We start from the raw sequence: 26495 nt of genomic DNA on the forward strand, positions 1-26495 counted from the left end.
CAATTCCTCCTGATTTTTCTCCACAGCCACCTGGAGTATAACAGCCTGACAGAAGTAAACAGTGGCTCTCTCTATGGCCTTTCATCTCTGCACCAGCTTCACCTCAGTAACAACTCCATATCCCGCATCAACCCCGATGGCTGGAGCTTCTGTCAGAAGCTGCATGAGCTGTGAGTTGGTTTCTGTTGTGGTTGGTTGGGCAGGGTTTGATGCTAACGTAACATCAGAAAGGGGAGTAAGGATTTTTCCTAATCCCATGGCTTGCAGCTCCTGCTGTATCAGCCTGTAGAAATGCCGGAACTGCAGCCTCCTAAGTGATGCCCTTGTTATTAATGATGTTATGACCTTCAGAGCACCCGATTAAAATACGTTTGCACCAGAAACAAAGACGAGAACCCACTAAAAGTGTCCAGTGCCAAAAGACCTGGAAAGTTTGTGATCTGCAGCTTGCCAATGCTTTTTAGCTAGCTGGTTGCAAGACATGCACGGCTTGCCATCTAATGACTGTACAGCCTGAAGGAAGCTTTGCTTTATCCTCTGTATTTACACAGAACAATCATGTTTTTAACCAGAAGAGATTTGGCCCTTTAAAGGCAATTCTCCTTGTTTCTCCTGTTTACACTTTACCCTTCCTGTAGGGCTCAGTTGTTTTAAAGTAAATATATTGATTTTGCTCTCCTGAGATTTCCAGCTGTGAATACAGTCTCTTTGATAAATGAAAGAAAGCCCTGCTGCTGAGGACAGCCCTGCAAGGGTGTCTTTTGGGTCTGTGGCACTGCTTAATGCCTTTTTGAAGAGACACACATGGACGCTTTACAGTATTTACAGAAGTAGCTGTCATCCCCTTGGTGGGACTGTGGAAAGATTGGCTTTTTTCTTTGGAGAACTTGACACGTGGTTAGCGGAACTGTAATTCATTCTGTTTGGTGCTCGGAAGTCTCTTGTTAAACATTGTTAGGGATTCTCATATCCAACTGGTATGGTAAAGCAGCTTCCTGCTTTCAGAGGCCTGGGTCTGGACTCAGACTAAAGGTCAGTATGTGCCTACGCAGCTGTGAGGCCCTAGTCTTTTGGGATGTGGAGTCAGAGATAGGTGGACATGACACGTGTCATTCCCTTAGGTTTGGAAGCTTTAGAGTTAATGCATTAACTCAGTGACCAGCTGGGATCTTCTGCTGAACCCAAATTATTCATTCAGATGTGGGTGATTTTTTGAGGGCACAAGGAAATATTTTATTTTTGGTTTTAGTGAAATACATGTGATTGTTTAATTACATAATTTTTCAAATTGCTGTGAAACTGTCCTAAAGGGCTCCTGTACTTGGCCCAGTGCTGTAGACAGCTACAGGTCCTTCACGGGCAGATCCTCAAGTGATGTTTTACTAGATTAACATTGTGTCAATGGAGAAATCTTCAAGGCAGCAGATGAGAATTGGCACCATACTCCACCTATGGTCTGCTTAAATCTGAAGCATCAAGAAAGGGGAGTCTGCCTTCCTAGGACACTCATGGTTGGACCTCTGGCATAGCCAAGTTCAGATCACTACAGCGTGTTAGTAGCACAGTGCTAGGAGATTTCTGCTCTCAGAGACCTAATATCTGATGCCTGTGTTGAGGCTTTATTTCAGCCTGAGTTCAGATGGGATGGGTAAGCCCCATCTTGCAGATGTAATGTCAGAATTCTTTTAGCGAGAGCTATGCTTGTCTTTTTACCTGACACAGTCTTTGCAAACCCTCAAGGTTTAGATGGGAGGTTGCAAGTCACGCTTAGTCCTTTATTTGTTAGGTATGGATTGGGATCTTTTGCCAACAAGTACTGCTAGCAGTGAGCTGTCCTGGATTAGAGGCCATCCTCTGCAGTAACTGCAGAAGCCCAGTGCAGGACTCACCTGCACTGGTGCAGAATGGGGTAGATTTGAAAAATGCCTGGTGATGTGAGGTGGTAGGAGCCACTGGGGCATGCTTGGCCTGACAAACAGGATTGTGCTGCAGTGTGAGGCCAGAGACGACGTTAGCTGAGATTCGAAAGGTGATTATGTGGGTGTTAGCACACATCCCTGCAAAATATTACAAGCTCTTGCAGGTGCTGCCTTTAGGGTAAGGCTGCTGCAGGGAGCCATCAGATACTCCTAACTGAAACTCCCACAGCCAAAGAGTACTTGTAGGAGAGGTCTGGTCTCAAATTGAAGGGTGAGGAAAGGAAGCACTAGATACATCTAGACTGCCTCTATGCACTTCTTTGAATATGTACTCTTTGTTCCTTATTAAAAGATCCTTGTTCACCCTTCCTATTGCTAAATCTGCTGGGTTTCAGTTATCAGAAAACACTGTCTCTGGTTGTACAGGGAATGAATTTCAGAGTCCTTGACCCAAGAAGGAGAGGTGGCCAGACCTCTGCTTACCTTTGCTAAGGATGGAGGTGGTCATCTGAAGGATGAGTTGTCTCTCCTTCAGTTGTTGGGAGAAAACGTGATCCCAGGGCTCTGGTCTGATGTAAAAGCTAACAAGGAAAGAGAGCTCTTGCCTGGTTATGAACATGAGAAAGGGCTGATTGTATTCACCAGTCAGGTGCTAGGGCATCAGCATCATGGAAAAATCCACAGTGGGAGCACAGGATTTCATCAGAGGTAAATGACGACTTGGCTGCTGAGTCTTTCTTTTCCCTTTTTACCTATAGTTTGGTCAATGGGAACGAAATGTGTTAGATGTACCTGGTCCAGAACTAGCTGGCAGCAGGAGCCCCAGGTGCACAACAGGTTTCTGGTTAACCCCTTTATGTATCACTTTTGGCATGCTGCAATGTGTGCTGCTCTCCCATTTCCTCGCCAGGCCAAAAGGGCTGTGTAGACAAACATTTCCACTTGTTTGTTCCAGTAATTTCTCACTGGTAGAGAGATGAGAAGGTAGGGGAAGGACCAGAGACCTGCTGACTTCTCTCAAGCCAGGTAATCCAAACTGCTGAGGAGGGGAACACACTGCTCTGCAAATTGGCCTGTCCCATTTGCAGGAAGCAGAGCTTTGAAATGTTGAAGGAAGCCGATGCCAGGTGCCTTAGCTCCTGAAACCTTCCAGCTGGTTGCAGCTACTGACAGGGCCCTCTAAAGACTGCTGCTGTCCCTCCATCTTGAGGTGATGTCAGGACGAACAGAGGGGAACATGCCTTCACCAGTTATGGCAGGAACTCTTCTGTGTAGAATCAAAAGGAACTATTTTTTTTCTCAGCCAGGTTTAGGATTACTTTTGAACACTTTTTTTTTTTTTAAAGCCAAATTCTTTAATCGCAGGTGAGGACATAATTTTGACTGCATGCCAGTTCTTCATAACTAACACTACAACTTCTTTAGGAATGAAAGTATGTTGTCCCATACCGTCTTCAAACTCATTAATCTTTGCTGATTTTTTCCAAAGCTTGCCCGCTGCCCACTGACACAGCTACAAGACAGCTCATTTGCCAAGTGAATGATACTCTCAGTACTTTGGAGTGTGTGTCTGTTTTGACTTAGGTTTTGGCTTTGCAGTGACTTTCATGCAAGCCCTAGACAGATTTTTAAGCAGAGTCATTAACAGGCAGTACTAGAAGAGGAATTTGGAGGTTTGGAACTCAGTGAGATTTTTTTTTGTTCTTGTTGTCTGCACAATAAGGGATTTCAGTGCTTGTTCAAAGCTGCATAACTCCGCTTTTCGAAAAGTTTAGCAGCCCAAACCCTTATGTCTTTTGGAGTGACTTGTGCCCCCAGGTCACTAAGGTGTTTTAGAAAATCCTGTGCAACTGCCCTTTGTAAAGACGTAAGTTTGAGAAAATGTGAGTAGTGGCGTGTAGCTGAATGCCACTTTTTATACCCCACCTGTCAGTGTGCAGGCGACTGAAAGCTGAGGCTATTGCTGGTCACAGTCACCTGCCAGTAGCCCTGCAGGGCTTATCCAACTGCAGTGACATCCAGAGATCGGGAGGAATACACTTGCAGCGGGGAGCTGTGGGTGGATGCTTCAGACAGAAGATCACTGACCAGTGACTCTGCCTGCTGCTGCCTCAGGAGGTCCCTCATTTGACGAGCCAAGCTGGCCTTCAACGTTAGCAACACTGTGGCTTTTACTGCTTGTATAGAAGAGGATTGCATATTGTGTGAGGTGTCTGCAGTGGCTTGTAGCTTCCCATGCCCTGCCCTTGGTGTCAAATCTCAGAAGCCTCATCTGCACCCTGGCTGGGAGAGAAAAACAACTTTCTTCCTACCAGCTTCCAAACTGCAACAGGAGTAGTAGTGCTTAGACGAGATCTCTAAAACCAGAGATAATACAGGCAAGAGGAAAGAGATGGGTGGAAAACTAGGGAAAAAACAACCCTCCAGTATTAATCACTTGTAAGTGGAGAAGATTTCAGACTACACTCCTTGACAAAAGGGAGCGGGAAGAAAGGCGGCTGGTTTACAACAGATGCCTCCTTCCTGTGCATGAAAGGAAGCGTTCAATTGCCGCGTGGTGAAATGCTTTTGGCTTTCGACTGGGGTGGAGCAGGCTGTGAAGACACCCACGCCCAGGCGCCTGGGGCTTGCTGTGCACAAGTGCGGAACGATAAGACACCTCCTGAATACAGAAGTCTGGACCCTGCCAAGAGCGCATGTGAACTTCAAAATCCATCTGCTTAACGTCACTCTCCACCTCGCAGGGTGTGGGGAAGGAGGGGACTGCTTTTTCCTGTAAGTTGCGGAGCGAGTCCAAATGGGAGTGAGGATTGAACACCACCAGGACTGATAGCTGAGTGTCACCTGTACATCTGGGGACTGAGGAGGGATGGTGCTCCCAAGCCCTAGCCTCACTGTACAGGGCGTGGAGGAAGAGTAGCTTCTCCCTGCCATGTGTGTTAGGTTATTGCTCTCATTCACTTCTGGAGGAGCTTCCCTCTGTTGCCTGCACAGAACACTTCCCTATAACTGGGTACCAAATGCATCCTGCTCCCTTACAGTCATCAGGACTTGCCCCATGGGTATCTGGTAGGAGTATTTGCAGACTGCAGTCTTGTTTCCTGTATCCACCCAGTACACATTGCCTCTCATAAGGTGGTTGTGGGAGGTAGGCAGTGGTTGGCATAGAGGACTTTGGAAAATACTGTGCTTTGGATTGACAAGTGCTGTTGTTTGTTTTTGGTTTTCCTCTTAGAATACTCTCTTACAACAACCTAACCAGGCTGGATGAGGGAAGCTTGGCAGACCTTGGGGGACTGCATGTACTACGACTGAGCCACAATTCCATCAATCATATTGCAGAAGGTGCCTTCAACGGACTCAAAAACCTACGTGTTCTGTAAGTTGCCCTCAGCTTTTGTCAGCTAACACCTGTCTTACCTCTACAGTTTGTGTTCTGCCAAACTGTTCTACTTTGCAGTCCCTTTGGGTGCTTCTGTCTCCCTTAGTGTACCTGCTGAGCTTCTGGCTGCTCTCCTCCCATCTCCAGAAGCTGCGGGCTCAGCACCTTCATCTGGCACGCCACAAGATTCTCAGAGCCCCTGTTATAGCACCATCCAAGCTCCCAGGCTGGTTGAGTTCAGCAGGCTGATTCAATTCTTCTTTCAAAATAAAAAACCACACTTTGATACTTTTATTCCTTTTCAGAAGCCCATTGTGGCCTGAGTAATTAAAAGGAAATGGGAACAGAAAGATCTCCCCTCTTTACAGTACTTTTTGCATCTTACTCTTTCCTTTATTGAAGTTCACAGTGAAGGAAGTGACTGGAAAGTGAGTTTGGTTTTTGTTTGCTTTTTTTCCTTAACTTAAGCCAAAGCCTTTCAGCCACTGGGCATTCAGAAAGGGACCTCTCTGAGGCAGCTGTCAAGACCGGAACTAAAGATTTCCAAAGAAAAATGGAGGGGAAGGGGAGCTGGTAGTTCTCTTTGCTCTGCAGTGAATGTGGAGCCTCTTTTATGTCTAGGGCAGAGGGGGGAGGCAGAGAGGGAGTGTGTGAGCGAGCTCTAATTTAATAAAGAGAAAGGCCTATTGGGTCCTGCACCTGGTGAAAAAGACCCGAGCATGCTTTAATTATGGCCTATTGTTGGGGAGCCTTTGGTGGGTGTGAAACTGCTGAAATGTAGAGCTATTCAAATAGAGGTCAGGCCCAGAGACCTCGGAGCACAATGATTAACAAGGCTGTGAGCATTCAAGCTCAGCCAGCCAGAAAGAATAGGAAATTGGCAACAGGGGCTGAGAGAGGAGTTTGAATACAAAGAGAGCTAGGCCAGAATACCCCACTCTTTTTTTCTCTCTTGATTTTCACTCATTTGTTAAAAAGGTTTTTATTCCTCTTTTCTAACACTAAACCTTTGAGTTGCCTCTGGATGAACAAGCAATACCATTTTCTCTTCCTTTTTCAAGAAAACACAATGTGTGGCAGTCAATTAATAAAAGTGTGTGTCAGAGAGCTCCTACAGGCTGTTCCCACTTGTCTGTCTCTGCCATGGGAAAGGGTTTGCTGGTCCAAAGACCAGTAGCCCGTGGTGGAACTGAAGAGGAGAAATGCCTGAGAAGGGATTTGTTCTTAAAAAAAAAGAACAGAACGACAGGCTTTGGCTTGGCAACCATAGGGGAAATGTAGAAACTTAGCTCCAGGAGGGTGTATTTTCTCCTGCCCCACTCAGATAGTGCTGAAAACGTCAGCAGATCAAACCGTCTCTCCTGGACTTGTCTCTTATGCCACCACAGTATTATGTGTTCCCACATCCCGTGGGGATGTTGGGTCTTTATCCATCCCTTTGGCATAGACCGACCCACAGGTCACCCTGACATCCACAGTGATGCTGGCTAAGGCCAGGGTTCTCCAGGGACATGGGATTCAGGTCTCAGGCTGAAGCCAGCTGAGAAACAGGAATTGTGGCTTTTGGCCATCTCCCTTCACATCTTCAGTTCACACACCAAAGCTGAGAAACAAGCAAAGACTGCAGCCAGCTTAGGTACTGAGAGTTAAAAAGTCTCAGCCCCATCTCAGCTGTGGAAAACCATGCCAATATTGAAACTGTGGGATTTTTAAAGTTTTTGTTCTCTTGTGGGTTATTGTGTATTTGTGCTGCATAGCCAGAAGCTACACTATGATGCCCGTGTCTGGAATGTTGGAAAATGCAGGGGACATTGTTGGGTTTTGGGGTTTTTTTTGGTCTTAATATTTTTAAACTGGAAATGTTCTGATAATAATCTTCAAAAGGTGCGAAAGGAGTACTTGGGGGTTTGAGGGGTTATCTGGATGGTTAAGTTTGCTTTGTTGTTGGGTTTTGCTACGTTTTAAGTCAGTAATGTAACAAAACCAACAAAGCCTGTTTTTCCTTTCTTTTTACTTAACATTAGAAATGATAAATTTCTGTCTGTGTTGCTGGGGTATTCATTGCTAGCTGGAATTAAGGCTAGGAGGGAAGGATTTTTAAACAGACTGTTTAAACAGCTTTTGTGGATCTCTGTGTTTGTTCTGTGTGCTTGTTTTTCTTCAGACCTCTTTGACTCTTGTAATTGATGGTCAATTTGAAAGCCAAAAGAAGCCAACTCTGAAAAAGAAATGTCTACTACTTTTTTTTAAAAGTGGTTATACAGAAAGTTAGGCTTGTGTAGGGATGATGGTGCTTTCCTTTAAGCTTTCAAATTCATTGCCAGAAGAAAAAATGCAGCTTCATTGAAAATACACCAAATCATCTTCCTAACATAGAACTATAACAAATGCATTGGAAGAGCCAAAGCTATCTTAATTCATGATACTGGCATGTAAGGACAGCTGTTTCTTTCAGTTTTGTTTTGGGACTTTATTTTTCCTCTTTTTCTTTGGATGCACAGAATTAGAAAAGTACTGAAACCTGCCTGTTAAGAAGTAGCTATCTGCTACTGCTGCTGTCTCAGAAAGAGAGTTCAGCTAGGGAAAAGCCGGGGCTCTTTTTGGAATGCACCATCTCGCCATGGGTCAGTGCAGGGAAAGTGAATAGTGCTGCTTTGCTGCAGGACTCTGCTTTTTCTGATCACTGTCAGGAGAAAATGGGAAGCTCTTCATGTGGCATTCTCAAACTTTATTCCATTTGTTTTTAACGATGGGCCTAGGACTAAGACAGTGATGATGAGCTCTCTCTTGTCCTCTCTGCAGGGAACTGGACCACAACGACATCTCAGGCACAATAGAAGATACCAGCGGAGCCTTTACAGGCCTGGAGAACCTAAGCAAGCTGTGAGTATCCCTGGTTTTGAAGTCCTGCGAAGCAGTTGTGTGCCTGTGTGGGGGTGAGTCTCTCTGACGGAGCCTTCCTCCTCTTTGGAACAAGATAAAAACGGGCAGAAAATCTGAGATGTAGTAGTTCTGCAGGTTCACTGCAAGAATGCAAACGTGGTTATCGAGCACTCGTGTTTCTCAGCAGGTATGAGGCAATTATAGTGATTTTAAAGCGATGGACGGATGGTGCCACATGCTGTAGTTCAGAGACACAGGAAAGACAAACTTGTTTTCCTCTCTAAGATTCAGCACAACTGTTCTTTGCTTCCAAAAGCAAACAGCAATAAAAAAGACCCCTTGCAATCTTCAGCAAAGCACTGATTGATGCAGCAAATAACAACAAATAGAAGAGAAAAATCGCCCCATTTCCTGTTACAACAGGGGATTGAAATAGGATTCATTTCTGTGGAATACTCTGAGAGTGATCTTTTGGGCTTGCTTCCATGTGCAGCGACAATAAAAGGCACCATGGGGCACAGGCTCTTAAAGAGATAAAAAGGAACCTAAGGCAAGCATGCGCCTTGCAAATGTTTATAGCTTGCTTGGCCTGAGCAAGTATTTTCACATTGCTCTGTGCTTGTTCCTATTCCATTTGAAATCGGCTGTATAAATCAGCCCTGTCAGAGAAGTCTCTGATGGCTTGTGACAAATCAAGAGTCTTTCTAATCATTACCTCTTGCCTTTGTTTAAGTTCTCAGCACCCCCCATCACGTTGTCTCTGATGCTGAGATGGCACAGTCAGAGGTGCAGTAAAAGTACCTCGATGGATAGCAGATGGCTAGAATGAGTCCTGGCAGGCGGTATATTGTCACGATCTCATTAGAGGCTCCTGGGGGAGTGGGAAGAGCCATGGCAGGATTTGTGGGGATGTAATGTTTAGATGGAGAAGAAAAATTTTGAAGTCAGAGACATCAGGAGCATTTGATCACTGTTGAGGGTAGTCGCTGGATCCAAGGAGAGGAGAACCAAGTTGTAGCTGCAAGTAAAGTAAGGCAAAAGGCAGAGAAGGACTTGAAGACTGGGGAAGTCGGGCAGGGAGGTAGAAGTGTGGGAGAGAGAGAGGCCAGTAGGAATTGCTGTGCACGTGGAGTCAGGAAATCTTCCCACAAATTGCTAGAAAAAAGGCAGAGGAGGAGATGTGGTGTGTGGCAGAGTCCTTGGTTGCTGTTGCTGAAGTTTTTGGTTTGTCTGAAGAAACCAGTGACACCATGTGAGTGGCTAGAAGGGTAGTGGGAGCAGAGACTTTGTCCAGGGGGATTTGCAGGCTGTAGGACTGTGAGTCTGTAGTGCTGCTTTGACAAGACAGCGCGAGCCATCCTGGAGGGACACCCACTGTAGGGCGTCCCTCCAACACGGCCACTGGCACGAGAGCGGAAGTGGCGGTCTTAAGTGACTGGGTGATGTTAGAAATCCTGGGTGAAACACTGGGTGCGCATAACAGGAGAGAGGTCAGAGAGCCAGAGGAGGCAGCGTTTCAGTGAAAGCATTGACTCAGCGACCGGGAGAAATGAGCATTGATGAGTTGTGGGGGTCAGGCAGAGGCCAGGAGGTACGGCAAGGAGCAGGAGGAGGAAGGAAGGGAGCAGAGGCAGCCTGCGGGGTTGTGTGGGATGTGTGCTCAGAGCTCTGGGCAGAGCAGCCTGCGCTCTCCTGTGAAATAGCCGTGGCCTGATCTGATATTTATCATCCGGCACAAGGAACGGCTTCAAAAGATGGCTGGTGTTGCCTGCCGGTAGCAAAGGATGTGGCAAGGGCTTGCGCAAGTCTAAAGGAGACGAAAGGTTTGCATCTTTTTTTCCTGTCGTTGACCTCTGTCTTTCCTTGCACGTGGGCCTGGACCAGATATGAGTCTGGTTGAACGCAGGGAAGGACACGTGCCCATGGTTTGTGGGGGGGTTGCAGTGAATTTCACAGCCTGGACGAGCGTGTGGATCAGGTTGGTCTTGGGCAGACAGGAATGGTTTGATTACTTACCAGTGAACCTGCTGTGGGACAGAGAGGTTGCCGGGATCGTTCGCTGTCAGCCAGAGTGTGAGGCTAGAAAAACCCTCAGAATGTGAGATTTTTTCATTATGTTTCTTGAGGCATTTTGGGGATGCTTGGGAGGGGTCACTTTGACAGGGACCTGCTCAGATCTGTTTTAGCCCATCAGCACATAAATTCCAAACTTGTAATTTCATCTGAGGCTGAAGTATCATTCTTAGTGGCAGGACTTTTTGGTAAATAAAATAAAGCATCAGCCTTTACAGCAAGCCTTTCACTGCATGATTTAGGGCCTGTGTTTAAACCGTCAATGGGCTTTAAATGCATTAGCATACAAAAAATAAATGGGCACTTCAGAAGAGACCTTCCAATGAATTAATAATCACCTCAGCTCTGTGGAGATTGCCTTAAAAGCCCTTCCCCTTTGATCTGGCACAGATTAGCCTCTGAAAGGATTTAGCACAGAGAGGGTTGTTCACAGAGATGAAGGTGTTAAACTGAGAGGTGGGGAGGCCAGCCACTTCAGCCTTCTCTGAATTATATATGAAGCTCTTCAGGATGGAGAGCACAGGCCTAAATTAAAACGTTGCTTCGAGAAAGAGGGAGTCAAGAAGCACCGAAGCATAAAAAGCATCAGTAGAATCACTGGGGAAGGACGAGTTTCCTAATTATTCAGGCTGCTAAACGTAACCCATTTTTTGATGGCTCACTCAGTGCAGGTGCAAAACTGGCTGGAGGAGAATTCTAATGACTTGCGTGCCTAGCGTGTAATTCCACTTATGCAATCACGGGGAGAGCACGCCGGTGCCTTGCCCTGCTGCCAGCAGAGGAGCGATCCTGGACGGCAACGGGCAGGCTCACTGTGGAGCTGCACACCACCGTGTTTGCATTCCAGTGTGCCACAGTCCTTTGCAGGGGGCCGCTGGATTCAAACCGCTTCAGAGTTGGAGAAGTGGTTAGTTGACATTGGAAAGGTGTGAGGATTTTGAGGAGTTTGCTGGGGCATGGCTTTGTTACCAGCGTGTTACGTGTTTCTTGTGTGTGTAGCCAGGAAATTGCAGGCACCTATCCGAGTGGTGTGTGCGTTGTGCATTCACATCTGCAGACATACTGCTTGTCTCCGCGCAGATGAGTGAACAGATATAGTCAATATCTCCAATTTTCAAAGTCCAGGATACACTGTAAACAATAAATAGAAATCCCCAGTTATAAAACCCACGCTCAGCGTAACACCCTCATTTAGGAACGTGGCTCCAGAAATTAGTGTGAATGGATGCAGCCATATGACTAGAGTTTACATATAGTAAATTATTTACTGTATTAATCATTCTAATGGATTTTTCAAAGCCTTCATTAATACAACATCCCTTTCACCAAATGATGGTACACATGACTGCACACATCCTTTGGTGCTTTGGGTATTTCACCCAGAGCAAAAAGCCACACATGCTCTCACGCAATAAATAGGACCTCTGGTGCCCTGGTTTTGGTGCTGTAACAAGGAGCTCAGTAAAGCTCACTGCAGTTATTTAGAATAAATAAATTGATTGTTGATAAAGCAGGTTGCAGCTATCTGGAACCCTTAATCAGCCACCAACGTGGCTTCGATAGCAGTCTTTATTCTTGCCTCAAATCAAATAATCAACAAAGGGATGCAGGTCTGAAAATTTCAGCTGTGGTTTTGTACCAAGGTAACTGCCTGTAAGAAAGGGCTTCAAGCCCGTGTCTCACTGTGGAGGCTGGGAGGTGGCTTTGCCTGAAACCGAAGCTGTTGGTTGTGTTCTGCTCTAGAATGGTGAGATTTGTGATTCTGGGGCCACAGACCTTTTGTATGGAGCTAGGATTCCTGTCTACTCAGGAATTAGTGGTGGTTCATCCAGCAACATCACTGTCAAGCTGATTGATTTTGTGAGGACCTTCTTGGGGTCATAGTGTTGCCCAGTGGCAGGCACCCAAATTCTCTCCAAAGACAACAGGCTGCAAGGATAGATTGTGATAGTGTCTCTGTCCTCACTGTCATAACAGCACGATGAGCCCCAACTTTCATTTCTACCCGTTGCAGCATCCACTGCTTCATCCATGCAGAAGCTGGGCTTTCTGGGTGCCAGTGCTGAGACACCAGATTATCCTGACATTTGAAGGGTGCTTTGTGGAAAGCCCTAACGAGCCCCTGCAAATGCGTTTGTACATGTTCCATCTTGTACCCCAGCCTCCTTTCCCCAGCTGGCAGCAAGCACTGGGACCATTATAGTTCTAGAGCCTTTTTAGGATACAGATATAGGTTGCACCCTATATTGAAGGAAAAATTTTGAAGGAAAACTCAAATCTAACGCAGCACCAGATGTGCCAGTTATTTACCTGAGGTGTTAGTGATGACTTGCATTGGACACCCTGTGAAGCAGATGGTGAGGAAAGATGCACCTGGAAGATAAACCTTAGACAGAGAGAAGCTGGGGAAGGAAAGCATTTCCTAGTTAGTGAGATAGGTTGATGTTTTATTACAACAGTTGAGGAAACCATCCGTTCTGCATGCACCCTGCCCCTCACCGATCACCACGGGTCAATATTTATAGAGAACTGTTACTTTGCAGATAGCAGCTGGGCTGGGATGACTCCAGCTGGCTGCTGCCTGCTGACAGTCGCCCTTTTGCTCCTGCGTAGCACTGTCTGATGGTTCGGAGGAACGCTCTCTGGTCACAGATGCAAGCAAGCACACTCCTCAGCTCCGTACCTTACCTTTCCTCTTCTTCCTTTTGCCCCTTGAAGTTACCACTTGGCTGTTACTTACTGCATCATAGTACTTTGCTGTCATGTTTCTAATAAGCCAAGGAAGGAAATCAGCAGTCATTTCGGCGAGCGGCTGTGTGAATGTGCAGCCAAGAGACAGCTCTCAGCCCTTGTGTGTGGATGTCCGTTCAGGCCAGGCAGCAGGGAATAAATTACCACTCTTCTACTATCCGGGAAGAAGTCAGAAATCAAAAGTGTTGTGGGGAGAGACCAAAATCTTGTTAAACTGTCATTGCACTTAATCCTGTCCACAGCCAGCCTGCAAAGAATAGAGGGGACCTTCTGTTACTCAGCAAGCTGCTTTCCAAGCGCTGGAGCATACCTGCCTTTTTACATGATATGGCACATTCTATTTTGTGCTGTCATCACTATTAAATTCAAATACAGATAAAAGGATTTAATTTCAGGAGTGGGAAAGCGAGTGTGCTTCAGCCCTCTTAATCTCCGCGCAGTTCGGGTTTCCTGGGACTTACACTGAGTGCGTATATCAGATAAAGCCACACTAATTGTTTTCCTTCTTTTTCTGTTCCCCCCCCTCCCCATTTTCTTTCTGTTTGTCTGGCACTGGATGTTTGGAAACTGCAGAACTCTGTTTGGAAACAAGATCAAGTCGGTGGCCAAGAAAGCGTTCTCAGGGTTGGAGGCCCTGGAGCACCTGTGAGTAACCCACCATGCCTCAGAGTTTGGGAAGGGGGGTCTGCCAAAAGTAGCTGCTTGAGAGATCTGCTAGCAATTTAATAGCGTCTTTGTAAACTGAGACACCAGTCCATTTGTGGGGGCCACCTGCTTCCTTCTCATTATAAGTCCGCCTCAACTTTGGCCTTTTTTTGTGCCAGGAACAAAGTTATAGAACATATGGCAAATCTGCATGCTCTTAATTTTTTGATTTGTTCTTGGATAAACATCGCCTTGACTTGCACATTGCTTCTTCGCAGGCTGTTAGCAATGGAAATACGCTATTTCAGATGTAGCCCTCTCTCCTTCTCCCTTGCCCCAACCAACTTCCTCCCAAGTCTAGGCTCTGGCAGTGACACGTGTTGCAGATGACTGCTTGCGATGTGGGCACCGGGCATCACGTTCAGCACAACTGCCCTAGAGCAATTCGCAACAAATAGATTTTGGCTGCCGCTAAGTAATTTTTTTTCCTGTGTCCCAAAGCTGACGATTCCAGCATTGATTCATTAATAACTTCCTTCCTGAATTAAGACAAGTTAAAGTATATCTGATTTTGTTCTAGATGTTGTATTGGCTGTTGATGGTATGAACTGTTATCACCATTGAGAGCATACAGAAGGGTCAGGGCTGCCTGACTGGGGGGTACGTTCCCAGATAAAAGTCCCCTTATTAATCCTTTAGTGAGGTTTTCCTCTGCAAGCAGTGCTTGTCTGTCCTGCACTTCACTTAGTAAACTCAAGCCATAATCTGAAAATATCCTTTTTCAGAGGACAAGTGAATTTTTTCATTAGCAATATTTGTGAGAGAAACTTTTAAAAATACCTTCTTTTGGAAACATTGCAGTGTTTTTCAAACAAATAGTATCCTCTCAAATCACTTTCAAATACCTTCTCAGATGCCGTTTGGTGCAAGTATTTGCTTTCTTTATGTTTGCTGAAGGTCTAGCCTGGGATACGACATTCCTGACTATCTTTGGTTATCGAGGGGGCTGAGGAATTTCTGAGCTGTGGATGATGGAGGTAGCGAAAGTGTAGAGAGAAGATGGGGTATGGAGTGAGTTAGTGATTTATTCCTGTAATTTTTGTTGGTTGACTATTGCTCGGCAATACTTGTTCAATACTGAAGTGTTGTGTGGAAAACCATTTCTGTGGTTTCTGCGAGACTTTGTCACAGACCTATCGTGCCTTTTGTTCACGTTGCTTGTGGTTGTGTTCTGCAGGAACCTTGGGGACAACGCCATCCGCTCAATCCAACCAGACACTTTTGCTAAGATGAAGAGCCTGCGGCAGCTGTAAGTAATCGGACTGTACACACCATTAAGGAGGCAGGGATCCTTCTTGCCCAGGACGTGAGAAGTAGCACGTGGTTTCCGATGGGGTGTTATCCGCATTACCACTCATTTATTTCCTCCTCCCCTCTGTCCTCCTATGCAGGGTATTTTTACACATGAGTAGAAGTCACAGGAACATCTTGCATTTAATAGTGAAATTAGATCATCGGAACAGGTTCTTCCAGCAGGTTTGCATCTGTGCAATTATTCATCTCCGCTCAGGAAGTCCAGCCCTGGTCCTGTTAGCCATCTCTTCTTCTGATGCTGCCGCTGATTTAATTCCCAGTGGCCCATCTGCTCCTTTGCTGTACCTATGTTCAGGCTTCGCATGCAGTACTGACATTTCAGCGATAAGCACCATTTGAACTGGATCCACTTGTCATCCAGACTTCTGGTGTAAAAATACGGATGTGTTATCAGAGCTGCTGCTTGTGCTCCAGGCTGGGGCTCTGCGCTGCTATCAGACTCTGTTTCCAGTCTTGCCTGGTTTCCTTTTCTTCTTTGTAAATATTTAATCCACTGTCGGTGCATTGCTACACTCTGGAGTAGTGCAATGTCTGTGGAACAAGAAATCACTTGTTTGGTATTGGGGCAGGTTCAGATTCTTCTTCTTGATGTTGGAAATGGGAATCAGATGGTCACTGCTAGCAGTGACGTTTAATGCAAGAGACTGGGGAATGAATAAACTAAACGTTGCATATCTGTTGTTTGTTCAGCCGCTTTATTTTTTGCACTGGCTCTTGAAACAAAACTTGAGGTGAAAGATGGATCTTATTAGAGAAGAGCTTGTGAGATCCCAGATATTGTGAAGGACCCTTTATACCATGGAGAAGGTGGCTTTCAGATGGAGGACCTGTAGATGCAGAAGGCATCGTACTGAAGTCTTAAATACTAAGGGTCTCTCTGACCTGTCCCAGCCAGCCAGCAGTGTTTATGTCATCACTTGTATTAGGTGCTACACATCATTCTAGGACAGCAAAGGGGACAACTTTAGAAAATAAGATTCCTGTATTCCCTCATTTCCTCCCTCTCCAGTCCATTTCTTTCTTAGTTTCAGACTTCAGGATTTCCTGAGGTTAGCAAGTCGAAAAATGGGAGGAGATTCACATCATCTTACAACACAGTGCTGGAGCTGGGATCCTGCTGTGCTTTTGATATCCTGCTCTTGCACAACTTGCCATTTCCCAGTCTCTGAGGCATCCTCACATTTGATATGGGGGGGTCAGACTGGGTTTTCCTAGGATCTTGGACCAAACCAGACCAAAGTCTGAATTCCCTATTGGGCTAAATTTGCAATTTTTCACTGGCCTCAGAGCTATGCTGAGCCAGTTTGGCCCAGCATATTAAAAAAAAAAAATCCTCAGGCTCCTCTTTATCTGCCCCTTTTTCACAGCTCTTTTCTTAACAGAAGGTGCTGTTAGGATGCTAAGAAATGTTTCTGTGTTTTGCTTTCCAAACTATTCACTGGGTTTACACAAAAGTCTTTGGTCATTTCTCTTCTGCTGCTTCTGTTAATCAGTAAACACAACATCAGCTACACCTCATATCCCTGGTGGTGCTGGTGTGCAAACACGTACCTTACAGAAGGCAGGCAGAGGCCTCCTCTCCACTTACTCCTCTGGTGTTGGCCACTGAGGGAACGAAAGGTCTTACAGCAGGAACTTGTCATCCTCTTGCTGCTCAGTAATTAAGTCCTGAATTCAGTCCCCACCAAAGATGCTCAGACCACAGAGGCAGAGACGGAGCATGCATGGTAATGACATACGAGGAATGGGAGCAGGACGGGCTGTGCAGCTGACGTGCAGCTCTGCTGCATGTCTCCTCTGTAGATGTTCTGCCTCGGTTTCTCTTAAGCCAGAGATGGCATTGCTCGTCTGCTCCTGGGGGTCACTCTGGAAGTTGGTTAATAAATGTAAGGTGCTAGGGAGTGTCACTGGAGGACAGGAGTGGGTTGCTCTGTGTGGAGATGAAATGCTGTTAAAATGTGTTATGTGTTTAACATCATTAGTGCCTCGAGGACAACCCCGCAGTCCTTTTTTTCCTTCCACTCATGCTGGGAGGGAGGGAGGAATGTGTCTAACATGAAAGAGCTGTAAGCCTTCCAGTCTGCTCTCCGTGCGGGACTCACAGCAGGCTCGTGTTGGTTTTGTTTCCCTGCAGCCACATAAACAGCGACAGCTTCCTCTGCGATTGCCAGCTGAAATGGTTGCCCCAGTGGTTAGTTGAGAAAGAGCTGCAGTCCTTTGTGGTGGCCACCTGCGCTCATCCTGAGTCACTGAAAAGCAAGAGCATTTTTGCTGTACTGCCAGAAAGTTTCGTGTGTGGTAAGTCTAGCCTGTGTGTTTTGAGGTTGTATGAAGGGTAGGACTCACTTGGCAAACATTTTCTTTGACTACTGGCATGTTATTATGAGAGGGTTTCTGTTTTGTTTTGTTATTCCATGGCATCAAAGGAAGCCCAAGCCTGCATTTTAAAAATTTGTCATTGGCTACAATTTATTTCCCACCAAAACCACAGCGCGCATTGCTTGCATCTAGTGTATTCCTTACAGGGCTCCCTGAGTATTAAGTAAAAAGGGACCAGTGCTTGTTCCAGTTCCAAATGGGGCTGCACAGAGATTTCTCCAGTCCCCTTGATTTGACACTGCCAAGACTGCAGCTATAAATTTTTTCACTCTGCAGTGTTCTGAGCTAGTTCTGTGACTGTTCTTCATTATCTTTTCTCCCTTTTGGAAATAGCAAAGAGTTAAAAAAAAGCAGAGGAGAATCTCTATTACAACTTCTTCTCTTAGGCCAGTCAGGCATTACACATGAACCAGCCAACGGCCAACAGTTGCATTATAATATTTTTTTTTTTCTCCTATGGTTATTTTTTTCTTCCAAACAGCACCTACTGCTGTTCTCCCTCCTGCACACTGCAGCTGATTGTGCACCTGAGCTGTGGTTGCAAAGCAGCTCTACTTAATGCCCAGCACACACAAACAAACATCTGCTACCTCTCTTGCAAAGGAAAGAAATGTAAATGATCAGAGGAGGCCAAAGTGATGCTGCTTATGCATCCAGCTTTTGGGCAAAATACAAGCCTGGTTTGATGAGCCAAACCCTGTGCTGTGGAGCCAACCAGTGTGGATCCTGAGTGGAGCTGCACGTGGCTGTTTGATGAAGGAAGAATGAGCTTTTGCAAACACTGTTTAGCTAAGTTGAATGCATGACTTTCAGCAAATGTGAAGCAAAAGCTTTGTCCCAGCTGCTGTCCCATGTCCCTGTTGATCCCAGAGTGGCAGGGCTCTGCCTAGGTGGCCTCTGTCTGAGCGAGTCTGGGAGGCTTGCTGTGTTCATCTGGAAGAAGAGATCATGAATGCTCCATCCCCACAGCAACATCACAAAGCAAAGCAAGCTTTGCTTCTCCGGTGCCTGCCAAGTCCTCCAGGCACTAGTACTCCTGGTTCCAGAGGCCTGGCTGTTTAATTAAACCTTAGTCAAATATTAAATTACACCATTTGTAGAAATCTAATAAATGAATCTGCTTGGAACCTTGCTAAAACCAACAATATTCAGGGTAGAGAGAGTGTGCAAAGCTTTCCACCCCGGACGGGTGACAGGCAAATACAGCTGCTTCTGCTTTGACAGTGCGTGCTGCAGTTGCTTTGCTTGTGAGCATTCACCCCTAGAGGTGATGTTTGCAGCCCTTCAGGTGTCCTCCTGCTCTCCCTTCCTGCTCCAGGCTAATGCAGCCTGGAGGTGAAGTTTTAAGTTCAGTATTGCTCTTCATGCAATGTAGGGAAGGGTATTGTCTTTAGACCATAGTGTCTTTGTGGGGTTCAGCTCCATTGGTGAAGAGAGCTGGGCATCTTGTGGGTCTTTGAGGTCACTAAGTGACCATCTCAGTCCACTGATGACAGAGGGAACCAGAGGAACAGGAGTCCTAGCTTAGACCAGCCACTCAGTGGAGCTGTGTGTGGCACATCTACACTACAGAGCTAGTCGTGACGGTGGAGTGCTCTGCCAAGGGCAAGCTGCCTTCCTGGCGTAGCCAGGACCAGTGGACCTAAAGGCAGACGTGCAATAAAGCCTGTCACTTACACACTGCTCGTTTCTCATCGCATCTCTTTGCCTGCTCCAGTCTCTTCTCATAGTCCGGAACTAACTAGGCCTGCTCTTTTCTCTTAGATGATTTCCCCAAGCCACAGATCATCATCCAGCCCGAGACAACAGTGGCTGTCCTTGGGAAGGACATCCGTTTCACTTGCTTGGCTGCCAGCAGTAGCAGCTCCCCCATGATGTTTGCATGGAAGAAAGACAACGAGATGCTGCACAACGCTGAGATCAAAAACTTTGCCCATGTGCGGGCAAAGGACGGCGAGGTGATGGAGTACACCACCATCCTGCACCTCCGGCATGTCACCTTTGCCCATGAAGGGCGTTACCAGTGTATCATCACCAACCACTTCGGTTCTACCTACTCCGACAAGGCCAGACTCACTGTTAACGGTGAGTAGGAAGCTGCTTTCTCGTTCCTTTCTCAGCCTAAGCTGGTACAACTCTCTGGGATCCACTTTTGGCAGGCAGTTACTCCTGATGGCGAAGAGCTCCTAACCTCTTCACAGCAGCTCCTTGCATCTCAGTGGATGCTGAGAAATGCCATGTGAGGCACATGCCAGGCTTGTGATGGCTGCCATCCAGCCAAGCACTTCAGCACGTTCTTAATGGCTTTGGCCACCTCTGGCTGTTCTGATGGAGTCTTTGCCAAATGAAATGGGCAAATGAAAATACAAAAGGATACAAAGAAGAGGGACTGTGGTGATTGAAAGTTCTCTGCAGGAGAAATGACGGGGTTTGTTTTCAGGTTAATCACAGAAGAAAATTAGCTTTGATGCCAACTCTGATGATCCTGAGTGGGGGAGTGTTGGGCCCTACAGACAGCTGTGTGCTGTAGAAATACAGGGCTAGTCCCCAGCAGCTGAGATATATCCTGCAAAAGCAGCTTACCTCCCTGTTGCCTGTGGGTCATTAGCACATCCAGCTCCTGCCTAGAGAGGAAAACAGTTAGAACTGCCCAGAAGATGGTGTTTTCCCCATGGAATTGCTCATCTTATTTTCATGTTTCTCTTCACCAGTGTTGCCCTCATTTATCAAAACTCCCCATGACATCACCAGCCGGACAGGGACAACGGCACGACTGGAGTGTGCAGCTGAAGGACACCCCACCCCACAAATCGCCTGGCAGAAAGATGGGGGCACGGACTTCCCTGCAGCCCGAGAACGCCGCATGCACGTCATGCCCGATGATGACGTCTTCTTCATTACAGATGTGAAGATAGAAGACATGGGTGTCTACAGCTGCACAGCACAGAACTCTGCGGGGTCTGTGCTTGCAAATGCCACCCTGACTGTGCTGGGTAAGATGTGTTAGCTCTTCAGCAGTTGCAGATACAGAAAAGGGACAAAGAGGCATTGCTCTGCATTAGTCTTGTTTCATTCTTTTACACTATAGTTAAGTAAAAAAATTACCTTGCCAGTTAAAAAAAGGAGCTGCGAGTTGCATTTCCTCCTGAGCCAAGGAGGCCCCTCCAACCACCCTATTTCCTGTCTGGAAAAATGATTTCAAAAGGAAATTGTACTCCATCTCTCTTGCCCTACAAGATTATTAATGTGTGTCAGCCATTGTCCTTGGTCCTCAGGATTTCTTGTTGGGAAGACTAACATCAGCTGGTTAAAGGAAGGCCTTGGTCGTGATGATTAGATCTGTTACGGTTTGCAGCCACCATGCTCTTGGGTATGTGGCCGTGTAGTCAGTTGCAGTGTATTTGTCTGCAGGAACATCAGTTACGTTCAATACTGTTAAAAGAAATCCGTTGTTACACTGTTCCCAAGAACTAATTTATGTGTTTATTCCCCTGCAGAGACCCCGTCTTTGATTCATCCACTGGAAGACCATGTAGTGTCTGTAGGTGAGACCGTGGCTCTTCAGTGCAAAGCCACAGGGAGCCCACCTCCCCGCATCACCTGGCTGAAAGGTGACCAGCCCCTGATGGTGACAGAACGGCATCACTTCACCTCCGGCAACCAGCTGCTGATCGTTAGGAATGTTGTCTTGGAGGATGCTGGGAAATACACCTGTGAAATGTCCAACACCCTGGGGACAGAGCGCGCACACAGCCACGTGAGCATCTTGCAGTCTCTCGGCTGTAGAAAGGACCGTACCACCGTGGGCATCATCACCATTGCTGTGGTGTGTAGCATCGTGCTGACGTCGCTGGTCTGGGTCTGCATCATCTACCAGACGAGGAAGAAGAGTGAAGAATACAGCGTCACCAACACAGGTAGTTCTGGTCTTCTGCTGAGGCTTTCTCTGACCTGTTGTGCTGTCCGACTTCCTGCCGAGGCTGGATCGGCATGTCAGGTGGCCACACAGTCGCACTGGAAGAGCAGTTGGCTTATCTCAGTGGTTCTCCTGGCTCAGAAAGCTGGAACCAGCTTTCACTTGCTCTGAAGCATGTTCAGAGCTGCGTGTCTCCCCTTGGCTTGTTCTCCAGAAAGGTCTTTTCCACTTGGCAGTAGTTTCACCCATTGCTTTGCTACTTTGATTTTCCATGACCATAAATGATAGCTCTTGAGACAGCCTGGATTATGTCCACGATGCTGGGAACCTGTCTTAATTCTTGGGAATCTGTATTTTCAAGAGACTTTGTATTCAAAACCTAGAAAAATTAGACTTTGAAGCTGGAATCCCTTTTTCCATGTTCCTGGTAAGAGCTGTTGTAGCCCTGCTGATGAGGGGCATCCCTCACTTTTTGGGGGAAGAAGCAGTGTTTATTGCTTCATGTTGATCTTCAAAGGGGATAATTTGGTGCTGAAATAAGTGTTGCAGCGAGAATAAACTCTTCTGGCCTCAACGTTCTACAGCCTCTGAAGTACAGAAGAACCAGCCGTAAGGCTTCCCACCCTGCCGGGATTTGCTGCCTTCCTATATTAACCTTAGCTTTCGGTATAGCACAGCCTAGGATTTTAAAAACATGAGCTAGGCAGGAAGGCTTGGATATCATGCGACCAGTGCGCTGTATAAGTGGGGTTTTTCTCCCTCTTTTTCCCTGTCCTGAAAACCTAGAGCTTCAGGCCCAGCATAATTGAGTGAGTTAGTATGACAGGGGAACCTGAAATTGCCTCATATAAAATGGAGAAAGCCAAGCTAAGGGGTTCAGACTTACTTGCCTGCTTAAGCGCATCAAAGTCCCTGTTCTCCAGAAGTTTTTACTGATGACTTGGGGAGACAGAGGACTTCAGTCAAATGAGGTACTCTGAATTTTAGGGGAAAAGGAAGGATTTACTTGTTCTGAAGAGACAGTTCCACCTCCACCTACCTTGTACTGGCCGTGCCAAATGACCCAGAATGGCTTTATCAGCACTGTACCTCACAGCTTTAAGCTTTGAAAAAATCAGGAGTGGGGCTTCTGAGGGGAGCGGAGTATTTAGGCAGGCCAAGTTTCCATTGCAGCTACAGAAAATACCAGTTACAGATCTGGTCCCAAATCCCTCTTGAAAATGTGATTTTACATGCCTTTGAAAACAGAAGCCTTTATATCCTACTAGGAACTGACATTTCTCTGCTCCTGTTGCTCTAGATGAGACTATTGTGCCTCCTGACGTGCCAAGCTACTTGTCCTCACAAGGGACTCTTTCTGACAGGCAGGAAGTGGTGGTCCGAGCAGACAACCAACAGCCTAACGGGCACGTAGACAGCACCGGTGAGAACCACTTTAATTGTTTTTTCTATCATGCTGTATGTGACCTTGATAGGAGAAGGGAGAAATCACAGTACAAAGTACCTCTGTGTGTGTTACGAGTTATCTGAAAGATCTTCACAATGTGATTCTCCAGTTGCTGCATTCATATGGAACAAGGATCTGTCTGTCACTTCCCAAAGCCATCCTCTCCCAGCAGTAACAGCCTTCCTTCAAGCAGGCTGCTTCACAAACTGCTCAGTCAGGCCCTAAGGACTATATTTTTGCTAATTTTGTGTCAGTTCTTTGGCACTAGAGTTACTACCCATGGTTAAGCTCTAGTAGAAAATACATTAGTGTTGCTTGTCCCTGCCTCCAGGTTAGAAATGAAATGCTGGGATTTCACAGTATTTAAGTGTTCTGAACTAAGATTCTTCTGAGATCGTACAGCATGTGTTCTGTTAAACACTAGCTTAAAATTTTCTATTATCTCCATTGCTATTTTTTCTCCCTTTCACAGCTTTCATGGTAGAAATAAAACTAACAAGTTATTCAGCTGAGAGCAGATGGTTGTAATCTTTAGCCAGATGGTTCGTTTGTTACAGGTATGTGTCAGACTGATGCTGGAAGGTGCCCAGATGTTGAAGCTCCCGCTGTAGGTTGCAGACAGCCAAAGCTGTGTATCAGCTATAATAAAGACACTTGGAAAACGGAAGACATGGCTGATGGAATGCTTGTTCCAGATAAAACAGGTACAAAACTCATTAATCTGGAAAGGTATTTTGTGTTTGTACAGATCAGAAAGCCCTCCAAGTCAGACAGCATTAAGACAAGAAATTGTTACCTTCAGGAAAAAAAAAAAACAACACAAAACCAAAAAAAACCCCAGAATGATTCTCAGGTGCCAGCACTGTAAATTTACTTTCTCCTCCTTTCTTTGATCCTCTGTCCTGCTTGGATAGTTTGAATTCAAGGAGCTGCCGGAGAGAGGCAGACTGAAGCTTGTGGTGGCCATTCCTGGCAGCTGACTGATGGGTGTTTTGATTTGAGCTATTCCTGAATGTGAGAGCATTTCCAAACTGGAAGTGTTAAAATTTGTCATGCTCTTTAAAGGGGCTGTCAACTTCCAAGCTCAGCTTTTTCTTATTATTACTTTCAAATCTAAAGGTTGTTTTGGGCACTACACCTGTCCCCCTGCTTTTTGCCAGTTTCTTGGTCTTACACTTACACTTCTCTGGTTTTAGGATGTGTTTTCTGTTCTCATGCTGTACTGTAACATCCCCAGAAAAACAGCCAGTGAAACAAATTTTCTCTCCAGGAGAAACCGTAAAGTTTAATAATGGAAAGTTGTCGAGTGCACTAAGGAAATTAACTTTAAACATTTTTAAAGCTCCTTCCTGCTTGCTGCTTTGAATTCTGCTCATCTGTTATTACTGCTAAACAGTAATAATATATCTGGAGATAAGAGTATGAGTTGACAGCGATCCCTGAAAAGCAGCAGGACAAAAATAAGAAAGGTAACTTGGTATTTTCAAGCAGGTACAGGAAAGTTCCACTTTTTATTTCTACCCTGACTAGACAGTCTGGAAAAGGAGATAAACGCAGTTTATTTTTAAAAAAGTTACAACTTCTTTGGAGTAAAACCAAAAAACCCCCAAACCCAACACCAACTGAATCTGTTAGTTGGAACTACCTTTAGCAAGAGCTACAGAGTTCTGGAAAAGGCAGGTACTTACTAGCCCTGTCTAAACCCAAGAAATGTCCGTGTTATTTAGGGAGAGATTCCTGCACTGCCGAGGGACAGATGAACTAAACAGAGCTGCCTTTTCCTTCCGCAAGTTGTGTGCTTCAGTGCTGACAGCTTCCAGCTGGTTAATCCTCGTTTGTTGCCGTCTTCCCTTCCTCCCTTAAAGGCTATGGCCTGCCAGTCGTGTGCACAGACTGCAGTGGCAGCACGGACAGCATGAATGTCCACATTTACCCCAAGGAGCCGGAGTACTACTCTGAGAGCCTTAAGACTATGGATAACACCTACCCAAATGCACTGAGCAGCAAGGAACGAAACAGGAAGAGGGGTGCAGGCACCAGCCTTCTTCATCCTCAGCCGAGCAATGGGATTGCCAGCAGCAAGAGGGTGGAAACAGACGGGACCCTCTACCCCAGCAACCACGACAGAATGAGACCTGTGAGCGCAACCAGCCCGCTGCTTGCGGACAAATACGGTACGTGTTTCCCTGGGGATGTCTTTGTCTCCCCAGATGCAGTATAACACCTTCTGGCCTATACCAGCGCCCTGTCTTCTCCCACCAGCTTTTTTAACTGGCTCAAGGGCATGAGTGATGGTGGTAGGGTCGGTTTTGTGAGGAGTGCTGGCAGGCTGAGCATCAACTAACCACGCTGGTTCTTGGGTTTTTTGCAGGCTCTTCGCAAGCAGTCGCAAAGCCTTCAGAGCTTAACAACCTTAATTTGGTGAGAGCTTCACCAGCAGGAGGGTCACTAAAGCAACTGAACGTGCTTCCCGAAATTTCCCCAACGCTACTGGATTTGCAGAGCGAAGCAGAAGTCAAACAGGCTCTCCTGTCCAACGGCTACGCGCCCACGCCGCGCGACTCCCTTCATGAGGTGAAGCCACCGAACAGATCGCTAGACTGAGAGGACAGACTGCCATGTGCAAATTAACAAACACATTATTATTATTTTTTTTTTTAACTATTTTTTGCACAGAGTATATAGGCTACTTACTTCTACCTCAAATCTTGAACTGATGACCTGTCTAAGGCAAGCAGCTGAGGTATGAGAAACAAGCTTGTATGGGGAACAAACTCCTGTTCGAGCGTCATCCGTCTGTACATAGTTAAAAACTTCCCTGAGAAGTATGAAGCGTTCAAAAGTTGACTTGCATATGAAGCACATAAATGCAAGGGATTATTGTGTAAAGAGAAAAGTATTTGATACAATTGTACATAAGAGTTTTCATATATAAATATATATATATATAAAAATATATATATATCTTTTACAGAGGCTATTTTAATCTTTAGTGCATGGAAAACTGAGTGAAATTTTACAGTTTTGGCAATATTGTTTTCAGTATCGGGTTGCTGTTAAACTTTGTGAGAGAAGTAATCTGGTGCCTTAAATGCGTAAGCAGAACTTAAAAATCCAGACTGTTCCAAAGGGATTGTCCTCTTTTCAATGGAAGTTCCTTTAAATCAAGTATCAGTTGGGTTACTTACTTAGCACAAATTTCCTTCCCCTTTGAAATTTATTGCACTTACACATTTAAACAGAGATCTTCAGCTGTTTCGAATGAAGTTTGTAGTGAGAAATCGCTTGGCAACCTGATTTTTTTCCTGTTGGTGGAAGAACTTAAATTCCATTACTTTTCAGAACTGCATAAAAATTAGGATTTGAACTGTGACTGTGTGATACGTTAACGTGGACCACACAAGAGGCACTAAATAATTCAGCAACAGCGCAGAGCCCCACAGCAAGCAGGCTGTGGTTGCAGTGAGCAGTCGTTACCAGAACAAGCGATTCATGCAGTAAACTGGGGGTGGTCCCACGGATCGCCCTGTGCAAAAACTTGGTGGCAGAAGGCACGATCTGCCTGTATGTCCTTTACAGCCCTGATCACCTACCCAGCTAAGTGCAGACTTTCCCCTCCCAGATGGACGCAGCTTTACCTGCGTAAGGTGGATCTAATGGCACAGCCTGGCCCTGTTCAGAAGGAAGAATCTGTGCCAGCATAATACCTTTTCACACTGGAAAAAA

The 26495-nt window shown here is 46.0% G+C and overlaps 1 protein-coding gene across 1 annotated transcript in view; it reads left to right on the forward strand.

Annotated features, from left to right (window-relative positions):
* Window positions 1-25598, forward strand: part of LRIG1 (leucine rich repeats and immunoglobulin like domains 1) — a 55940-nt gene extending 30342 nt beyond the window's left edge. Inside the window, exons 7-19 of the mRNA XM_009991776.2 lie at window positions 27-170; window positions 5155-5298; window positions 8104-8184; window positions 13582-13653; window positions 14891-14962; window positions 17162-17325; window positions 19171-19491; window positions 20118-20399; window positions 20904-21323; window positions 22623-22745; window positions 23309-23473; window positions 24635-24943; window positions 25141-25598. Coding sequence (XP_009990078.2) covers window positions 27-170; window positions 5155-5298; window positions 8104-8184; window positions 13582-13653; window positions 14891-14962; window positions 17162-17325; window positions 19171-19491; window positions 20118-20399; window positions 20904-21323; window positions 22623-22745; window positions 23309-23473; window positions 24635-24943; window positions 25141-25373 — 2530 coding nt within the window. The 3' untranslated portion in view covers window positions 25374-25598. The remainder of the gene's footprint in view (window positions 1-26; window positions 171-5154; window positions 5299-8103; window positions 8185-13581; window positions 13654-14890; window positions 14963-17161; window positions 17326-19170; window positions 19492-20117; window positions 20400-20903; window positions 21324-22622; window positions 22746-23308; window positions 23474-24634; window positions 24944-25140) is intronic.
* The last annotated feature ends 897 nt before the right edge of the window (window positions 25599-26495 follow it).

This window comes from Tauraco erythrolophus, chromosome 12 (assembly GCF_009769465.1).
Source record: "Tauraco erythrolophus isolate bTauEry1 chromosome 12, bTauEry1.pri, whole genome shotgun sequence".
NCBI classification, from domain to species: Eukaryota; Metazoa; Chordata; class Aves; order Musophagiformes; family Musophagidae; genus Tauraco; species Tauraco erythrolophus.